Genomic DNA, 9,130 nt, shown 5'->3' with positions numbered 1-9,130 from the left:
CCACCTCTCTGGCCTTGGTTCCTTCACAGAGATGTCTCAGGATTAAGTGAGGTCACAGGAAGTAGGGATTCAACGGCCATCTAGAAGTCTCGTGGTGTAAGGGACACAGCTCAGTTGTTAGAGTGCTTGTCTAGTTAACACATCCCCAGGACTACATAAACCAGGCATGTGGTGCATATCTGAATCCCGGCACTTAGAAGACGGAGGCAGGGGGATCAGAACTAAGAGGCCATCCTTGGCTACATATTGAGTTTGAAGCCAGCCTGGTCTCAAAATAAAGTTTTGGTAACTTCCTTTCTCTCCCTCTCCCCCTCCCCCTTACTCTCCCCCCACCCCGTGTGTGTGAGTGTGTGTGTCTCTGTGTATGTGTGTGTTGTGTAGGGTGAGGAACCTCCTTTCTGTGGCTTTCTGTGGGCCCTTACTATCCTCTAGTCTCTTCAGCAGGTCCTGGGCTCCCCTGACACTATAGCTATTGAAAGCTAGGCCAAAGGTAGGTGGCTTGGAGGGACCTAGAGATCCTGAGTGCACAATTAGGAGGTTCTGATTGTGAATCCTGCTAGCGCCGAAAGGGGAATGGGGGAAGGGAATCCAGGAGTACAAGATCTCCTTGGCAAAGTGGGCCGCTGGACCCGGGGACCAGGCGTTGCATATGGTCTGTGGAAAGAGCGAAGGCTGGGGGCTTGGGGCTGGCCCAGTGTTTGATTCGGTTCCCACCAACCCTTTAGATCCCCTCATCCCCGAGATGGGCATCAGGATCCTGGGGTGCCCAGTGATCCTGGTCTTCTAGAACACTGGGTCCTGGGTCCAGTCAAGTCATGCAACTGGGCGCGGGCTCCCCGCCTCCAAACCGCGGCAGCGGCGGCGAGGCGGCCGCCGCACGTGTCTGGGGGCGGCTCCTGCCTGCGGCTGTTCCTTGTTCGTAGTCTCCCTCCGCAGGGCCTGCCCTGCCCCTCCCACCCATTCCTGGGGAGTGAGGACCCCCAGCCCGGACCCCGAGTACAAGGCAGGCCCTGTAATCGGAGCCTGGGCCGCATGTGGCCGCGTCACCGGAGAGAGGCCGGCACCTGCGGAGGACGTGTCTGGCAGCAGCCCCAAGAACAGCCCGTCCTGTGGGCGGAGCGAGCCGAGCGCGGGAACTGGTGCGGGAGGGCGTTCGCCCTGCGCCCGCCTGGGGCCCCGCCAAGTGCGCGCAGGGAGCTGCTTACCGTTGGGGGCGGCGGGAGTTCTTCTGTAACCGCACACATCCCTCGGAGCCTCCAGCCCAACCAACAGGGCAGGCGTTGGAGGCTTGAGGGACTGTGTGGGGGGACATTCCAGGGGCTCCCGCCATCGCAAACAGAGTCAAACTCCATCCAGGGCTTGGTCCAAGTGTTGGTTAAGATCGAGGCCAGTGACTCTCTGACTGCTAAGTGATCTCAGGCAGGATACTGAATCTCTCTGAGCCTTTGTCTTTGCCCTGTCCTCTCTCTCTAGAGTGTTGGATTAAAGCAGGAAGGGAGCCCAAACCAGGTGCTGGTCAGAGCCCGGAGCAGACACAAGATGGAGACACGTTTGGGCTTCTTGAAGGTGCATCATTATTAGGAAGGCAGCTGGGCCCCTGACCCCCACATGAAGAGACCCCAGAAGGACTGTAGGAGGACTGCTCTCTGTCCATGACCCTCCAGGAGTCTCCAGAGGTAAAAAGTGTGTCACTCAGCCCTTCGGCCTTCTCCCTCTAGTCCTGACCCTGGGCCTGCATTCTCCACCTTCCTTGATGGATGGGTGACATGTGGCTCATGATTTCATGGAAAATTCTTCAAGGCCTTAATTTATCTGATATGACAGCTCAGGGTCTTAGAATCTGAGAAGGCAACTTTAAGGGCCAGAGGGGAGACAAGTCTCAACTCTACACTGGCTTTCTCCGCGAAGGCCCCAGAACCTGGGGCTCTGGGTCAGGGGTGGGGATGACCAGGAGAGCCGTCCACGCAAGCAGGAAAGGGAGGCATGAAGCGGCCAAGAAGCTGGTGTTGCCCAAGTCGGCCACCAGGGGGCAGCATGAAGCCAAGGACAGGCCTCCTGGACTCGGACTTTGCTTCTGCTAGGGGCTGGAAGACCCTGAGCACCTGGCTTCCTCCGGGTACCTGGAGTCCCCGTAGCTGACCAGCTATGCGGGTTGTTGTGAGTGCGATCCCGGGACGTTTCGGGAAACTGAGCTGGCTTAGCTACTCCAGTCTCCTCTAAGAATTAAAGGGTAGGAGGGCTGGGGCCAACAGCCTTCCTGCGTTACAATGCAATAATCAAATCTCAGAATTGGTTCGAGGAGCTGGAGGGTGTAGGTTAAGCTGTCCTTAATCACCTAGGAGCCACAGCAAGGTTTTAATATAGCCAGCCCCTTTCCTCCTCGGAACATACTGCTGAAGTGTCCGCCTGCCTGCTGTGTGTTCTAGCTTCAGTCAGTAGCTGCACCGTGGAGTCGGCTTCTAACTTTTTAGCGATTTAAGGACACAAAATGTATTTACCTACTTATTCATTCATTCATTTATTTTCGGTGCTGGGGATGGAACCCAGAGCTAGCGCACATACTTCTCAAGTGCCTTACCACTGAGTCACCCCCAGCTTTCAAATTTTATCTCGTAGTCCAATCACTGGCAGCGTGGCTGTGCCTGAGCCCTGCCACCCCGCTCTGTTCCTCATTCGGCCAGCCAGGTGGACACACAGAAAAACAGCTCCTATGGTTGTAATGTAATTGGGTGCACACATAAATTTCGCCAACAATTGGTGGCAGAAACAGTCTTTGGATGTGTGGTCTTTCTGGGTGTTCCGGGAAAGGCAAGAAGTGAAGTAGACACTCTGCCGGAAGGGTATGGCTGAAGATTGTGGGAGAGCCTCATTCTGCTCACCAGGTCCTAGGGAGAGGCCCCACCGCTTATACCCCTTAACACCACACAAGAAAGAAGTCAGGAAACGTGTACCTGATGAGTGGGGCCCCAGCCCAGCCCTCCATCCCCCAACTCTCTGCAGCCACACAGTAAAAATGATCTTGTTTCCTTTGGATGTATTTTTAATGTCAAAAATAGAAGACGATTCTTGTAGCCAGACAGATGCTTACTCACCTACAGGTCCCTTGGGTTGGAGGGCTAGGTGGGGAACTTAACTCTGCTCCTGGAAGCGGCGTGCCTAACAGGTCTGTTGATGCTAGATTGATGGAATTTCAGACTTGCAGAGGGGTCACTTTTACCTGTGTGGAGACTGGACAAATAAGTAGATGAAATATGAATATGAATATGAACATGAAAGGAGAAAGCAAGTGATATAGGCAACCTGGCGTAGGGGTGCCCTAGCCAGACTGATGCCCAGTGAGGCAGCCTGCAGCAAAGATCGTCTGTCTGGCTGTCTATACTGCTTCTCCCAACACATAGGGCCTGGTAGCTCCACACCACAGTGGGCATGTTCAGCCCTCTCAGCAGCTTTGGCCTGGGTTGTGGGCAGGGTGGGCCTTCTTTATCCTTGCCATCCTTGCCATCTGCAGCCTGGACATTCGTACTGTTGGGGAGACCCCAGAGGCCAGGTGGTCAGTCACTAACAAGTGTGGAGTGTGGTCCTGTGCTCAGGGTCTCTGGAGAGGCCCATGTGGCTTTGACACAGGAACAGAACAAAGCCCTGCCTCCTTTCGACCCTGGGCTAGTGGATTTTAGCCTTTAGCGAGAGGTTCGTTGGGCCCCTTGGAAGCCCTCATTAGGTTTATTTTACTCAAGAAAAATACTGTAACATACCAATGCCCTGAGAGATTTGCAATAGGTTGTGCTGAGAAAAATAAATCCTTACAGGTCACAGGCACTGGTCCCTCCATTAGACAGCAGCTTCCAAACCCTGTCTCTCACCTGTTCCAGGATAGTCTGGCCCCTGGCTTCAGGGTTTGACTTGACTCCCTGGTTGGTCCAACCTACCTAACCCTGTAAATAAAACTCTTTCTCAAAATTCTCACAGGCATCTCTGTTGGGAGCTGAGAGATTGGGGCTCTGCAGGGCCTTTCAAGTATGTCCGGAAGTCCTGGTTCCCCAGGGCGGGGGGATGGGGCCAGCTCCTGGCACATGCCTGAGTCACCTTCTCGACTCCCTGCCCTAAATAATGAACTCCTTTTGGCGGTGGCGGTGGCGGTGGCGGCGGCGGCGGCGGCGGCGGCGGGGGAGGGGGGGTTCTGTCAGGCTGCATCGGGTGTGTTTGTGTGAGTATCCAGGGCCCCACCAAGAGGCACTGCTGTGGAGGAGGGGTGGGTCATTCTCTCTTTTCTAGAACAACTACTTCCAGCCAACTAAGGTAGGCAGAACTAGGGGCCGAATATGGCCAGGACCTAAACCTAAGGTCCTGGGCATCAGTCAGTGTCGTGATGTAGGTACAAGCTAGGATGGGCCCAACTTGTGTCTCAGTTCCTGAGTAGGTGGGCCTGTTATAGATGAGGCTACAGACCTTTAAGATCTCCACAGTATTGTTCCTCGGGAAAAGAATGGAGGTGACGCCTGTCTCTAACTCCATGATAAAGGTTTTTAGGGCCAGCAGGTAGGTGTGCAGATGCCTCGAAGGCAGATACTCAGGCCTGGGTGCAGAGGGTGGATCTAGCCACGGTACTGCCAGGGCCAGGACCCAGCTGGTAGCGGTAGGTTAAAGCCCTAATCAGTTTGGCGCAGTCCTAGGGTTAGCGCGGGCCGCGGGGACCGAGGGACCTGCACCGACGTCGGCAACGCCGAGGGGTTGTGCCCAGCTCTATGGTCCGAGGGGGCGCGCGCGGCGTCGCGGCTGCGCGAGCCCCCGCCTGCAGACAAAGGAGCCCGCGGGGGGCGGGGGGGATGGGGCGAGGGGGAGGGGCGTCGCGGTGTCACGTTACCGCCCGCAGAGCTCTTTAACTCGAGCCCCGCCCCTTGTCCCGCGCAGCCCGCTCGCCGCGCGGCCGCCAATCAGCGCCAGCCTGTCGCCCGCCCCGCCCGGCCCCGGGGGTGTGTGCGCGCAGCCAATGAGTGGGGCGCGGGGGCAGGGCCTCTGTGGGCGGGGCGGGGTGCGCCCTCCAATCGCCGCGGTGTTGTTGAAACTGAAAATACTACATTATGCTAATCGCGAGGAGGCCGGAGCGCGCGGGGGTGGGGCCAGCGCGTATAAAGGGGCGCAGCGGGCTGGGCGTTCCACAGGCCGAGTGCGCTGTGCTCGAGGGGTGCCGGCTAGGCCCGACTGAGAGCAAGCGAACAGGCAGGCAAGCTCCGAGGGGGCGCGGCCCAAGCTGGACAGGACAAGCGATCGAGACGCAGGAGCCGTCCATCACCAATCAGCCAGGTAGCCGCCGCGTTCCTAGGCAGAGGCGGACGTGGGCTGTGCAAGGGGTCTCACCCACGCCCAGCCTCCGCCCTCCTCCTCTCCCCTCTTCCTTCTCCTCCCGTTCCCTTCTTTCTCGCTGCCCGCGTTTGCACAGCCTTCGACCATGGGCATGTCCGACGTGTACCTCCGCAGCAGAACAGCGATGGAACGCTTGGCCTCCAGCGACACCTTCCCAGTGATAGCGCGCAGCAGCGCCTGCCGCAGCCTCTTCGGGCCTGTAGACCACGAGGAGCTGGGCCGCGAGCTGCGGATGCGCCTGGCGGAGCTGAACGCCGAGGACCAGAACCGCTGGGACTTCAACTTCCAGCAGGATGTGCCTCTTCGAGGCCCTGGTCGTCTGCAGTGGATGGAGGTGGACAGCGAGTCTGTGCCCGCCTTCTACCGCGAGACGGTGCAGGTGGGGCGCTGTCGCCTGCAGCTGGGGCCCCGGCCACCCCCGGTGGCCGTGGCTGTCATCCCGCGTTCTGGGCCGCCGGCTGGCGAGGCCCCCGACGGCCTAGAGGAGGCGCCTGAGCAGCCGCCCAGCGCCCCAGCCTCGGCCGTGGTCGCGGAGCCCACCCCACCCGCGACCCCGGCCCCGGCCTCAGATCTGACCTCAGACCCGATTCCGGAGGTGACCCCGGTCGCGACCTCGGATCCGACTCCGGACCCGATCCCGGACGCTAACCCGGACGTGGCGACTCAGGATGGCGAGGAACAGGTCCCGGAGCAGGTCTCTGAGCAGGGAGAGGAGTCGGGTGCTGAGCCGGGTGATGAGCTGGGAACTGAGCCGGTCTCTGAGCAGGGCGAGGAGCAGGGCGCAGAGCCGGTCGAGGAGAAGGACGAGGAGCCAGTTGAGGAGCAGGGCGCGGAGCCGGTCGAGGAGCAGGGCGCGGAGCCGGTCGAGGAGCAGAACGGGGAGCCGGTCGAGGAGCAGGACGAGAATCAAGAGCAGCGCGGCCAGGAGCTGAAGGACCAGCCTCTCTCGGGGATTCCAGGACGTCCTGCAGCCGGGACCGCGGCGGCCAATGCGAACGGTGCGATCAAGAAGCTGTCGGGGCCTCTCATCTCCGGTGAGCCCCGCACGGCCCCGCCCCGGCCCGGCCTCGCTTTGTCCGGCCGGCCGGGCTCTCCCTCGCCCTCGGGGGCCTCGCCCGGTCCCCGCCTCCTCCCGTGGCATTAAAGGGCCCGCGGCGCTTAGGGCGCGGTTGCGCCCGCACCCCTTTCCTACTGGTAGGGGTGCAACTAAGGCTCCCGAGCGTGCAGTGGGAGGGCGAGCCTGGCCGCGACCCACTCGGATCGCGGTCTTTGGCTCGGGCCGCGGGAGCCCCTTAGGGAGCCGTGTGTGCGGCATGGAGGGGGTTAAGTGCGGCGGCAGCCCCGGGGGGCTTGGCCGCGGGACAAGGGGAAATGCTTACACAGCACATTGCGCGGCGACGTAAACAAAGCTGACCCGCCGCGGACCTCGGCGCGGGCGGGGATGGCGCCCCCACCCCGGCCCCGCGCCCTGCGCACTCCGCGGGTCCCCTCGCGGGTCTCCGGGCCGGCCCCGCCCTGACCGACGCGCCTTGTCGCCCGCAGACTTCTTCGCCAAGCGCAAGAGAACTGCGCAGGAGAACAAGGCGTCGAACGACGTCCCTCCAGGGTGTCCCTCTCCAAACGTGGCTCCTGGGGTGGGCGCGGTGGAGCAGACCCCGCGCAAACGTCTGCGATGAGTTAGGTGAGTCTGGCGTCCCCCCGGGGGTCGCGGAGGGGCCGCCCCGGGGGGTTCCCGCCATGCCTGCTCACCTGAGTCCCTCTCCCTGCAGTTTAGAGCCTTACGCCAGAGAGAACTTGCTGGGCATCTGGGCAGCGGACGATGGAAGAACTGTGGGCTTCGGCTGGGACCTTTCGTTCATGTAGCAGGAACCGGAGATGGCTGCGCAGAGCAGCCCACGGTTTTGTGGAAATCTGAAAACTGTGCAATGTATTGAGAACACTCTGTACCATGTGCAAGGAGTACGCTGGTCCCAAGGTGTAAAGCTTTAAATCATTTATGTAAAATGTTTAATCTCTACTCGCTCTCAGTGCAAAACAAAAAGAGAAACTAGAAAAGGTAGAACGAAGGAAAAAGATGAGAAAAAGGAAAAAGCATGTATATTTGTACAAAAAGTTAAAAAATTATGCTAATTTAATATTTGTATTTATCCATGTGTGGATCCCTCTGCCACGCAACTGCTGGGTTATTGATTATTACCAAAGGCACTAGAAATCACCAGCTTCAGATTACCCACAAATGTAAATCTACTTTTATATTAGACTCTAGGGGAATGGTTGTTGAGTAAAAGCCCCCACACATTCATCTTCAGTTAGCTTACAGTGTCCCCCACTTTATTAGATTGCTCTTAAACTTGGTGACCAGACTGTCGAAAAGGTTCCTGTACTGCCCATACCAACTGCCCAGGGCTCCTCGTCCGCCAGGTTCTAAATAAAGAGGCCCAACAAAAATCACACTTGTAGTCTCCTTATTCTCTTACACTTCTGTAGCTGGGAGCCGAGGCAAATGAAAATGGTGGGTGTCAAAAGGGGAGCCAGCCAAACATTGCCACCACTTGACGGGGTTGGCTGCTTATAGGGAAGGGGAACAATGTTCACAGGACCTACTGACCTGCTTCCCAGGAGTTTGGGAAACAAATGTCTGTCCCTAACAGACCCTCATGTTTTTTGTCTAGCCAGACCCTGATGGGCACTTGCAGAGCTTGGAACAATGTAAACTCCCATGTTCATGAAGAAGTTCCCCAAGTTGAACACAGTGGAACCCTGAAAGCTGCAGAGCCCCTAGGTCCATACATCAGAGCTTCCCCAAGAATGGGCAATGAGATAGTTGGGTAGGGAGTGGGGAGGGGGAGATGAACAGATAATGCTAGGGGAGAACGCAGGGTGAGGTGGACTGGGCATGGGTCCTGATGTAGTTTCTGTGTGAGAATTCAAAACTGTGGCTCCTATACCCCTATGCCCTGTCTCCTGCCAGTCCACTGGATCCAGAGAGACCCCTTTTAGTTCAAAAAGGGAAGGCGTCTTTGTACCTGACCTATAAAGTGATGGCTTTCAAAGGAGAAGGTGACATAAAACAGATTGGCCCATGAAGCCCTTGCAAAGTTCTGTGGGCCAAGAGAGAAGAACCCATGGAACTTATCAGGCTGTACAAGGCTGGACCAAGATTTTACAGATGTGCAGGGGTGTTTGATTAACTTAGCCTTTCTTGAATACCTTAGAGGCCCAGTGTGGTCAGGCTTTGAGAAATGCCCCCACCCCATCGAGAGGGCAGACTTCAAGGAGGGCAGGCCCTGCTGCCCACAGCAGCCCTCAGCTTGCTGGGCCCAGGAATTAGAACCCAGCAAGAAAAGCTACTTACAGTATGTGCCCATGGGGGTGGGGGAAACTCCCAGCATTCACCTGTGTGCTAGAGCAGCTCTTTTTTTCAAAGTGTCTTGAGGGTGGCCATGGCACTTGAGGTGCTGGACAGCAGAGGCATGGGTTAGGTCCCAGCTGTTAGGGGAATACTGGGCCAGAATCCTGGCAGGTAGTCCTGGGTTTGCAAGGACTGCAATGAGCTATGTGGCACACACAACAGTGCAGAGAGGCCTCTGTGTGCAGGCTGGCCAGGTCTCCATTCTCTGCCATGATTCTCATAAACACTAAACCTAGGGCCCACCTGTAACCCCACATTCTTTGTTGCTTTGGGAGTTCCTCAGAAGCATTCAGGGCTGTGTGAGAACACAGAGGCCATTTCATGGGTGTGGCAGGGTCTGCAGCAGATACATACTCA

General features: G+C 57.8%; 1 protein-coding gene and 1 long non-coding RNA gene across 8 annotated transcripts; both read left to right on the top strand.

The window, feature by feature from the left end:
• The first annotated feature begins 1,192 nt into the window (after nt 1-1,192).
• LOC116103263 lies at nt 1,193-2,772 on the top strand. Its single transcript, XR_004123446.1, has 2 exons — nt 1,193-1,676; nt 2,617-2,772. It is a non-coding gene; the product is annotated as an uncharacterized LOC116103263 (long non-coding RNA).
• A 2,336-nt stretch (nt 2,773-5,108) lies between these two features.
• On the top strand, nt 5,109-7,812 carry Cdkn1c (cyclin dependent kinase inhibitor 1C). Of its 7 annotated transcripts, XM_031388975.1 has the most exons (5): nt 5,146-5,301; nt 5,438-6,055; nt 6,128-6,395; nt 6,904-7,042; nt 7,131-7,812. In XM_031388975.1, exons 2-4 carry the CDS (start codon nt 5,447-5,449, stop codon nt 7,035-7,037), a joined length of 1,011 nt encoding a protein of 336 aa, XP_031244835.1. In that variant the 5' UTR covers nt 5,146-5,301; nt 5,438-5,446; the 3' UTR covers nt 7,038-7,042; nt 7,131-7,812. The 7 variants fall into 7 exon arrangements, with proteins under 7 accessions (XP_031244838.1, XP_031244836.1, XP_031244832.1 ...); XM_031388978.1 differs by having other exon boundaries at nt 5,109-5,301; nt 5,479-6,359; XM_031388976.1 differs by having other exon boundaries at nt 5,109-5,301; nt 5,476-6,359.
• Nucleotides 7,813-9,130: the final 1,318 nt, after the last annotated feature.

The sequence above is a fragment of the Mastomys coucha genome, unplaced genomic scaffold (assembly GCF_008632895.1).
Source record: "Mastomys coucha isolate ucsf_1 unplaced genomic scaffold, UCSF_Mcou_1 pScaffold21, whole genome shotgun sequence".
Lineage (NCBI taxonomy): Eukaryota > Metazoa > Chordata > Mammalia > Rodentia > Muridae > Mastomys > Mastomys coucha.
The sequence above is the reverse complement of the archived record's forward strand: the minus strand, read 5'-3'. Positions and strand labels throughout refer to the sequence as shown.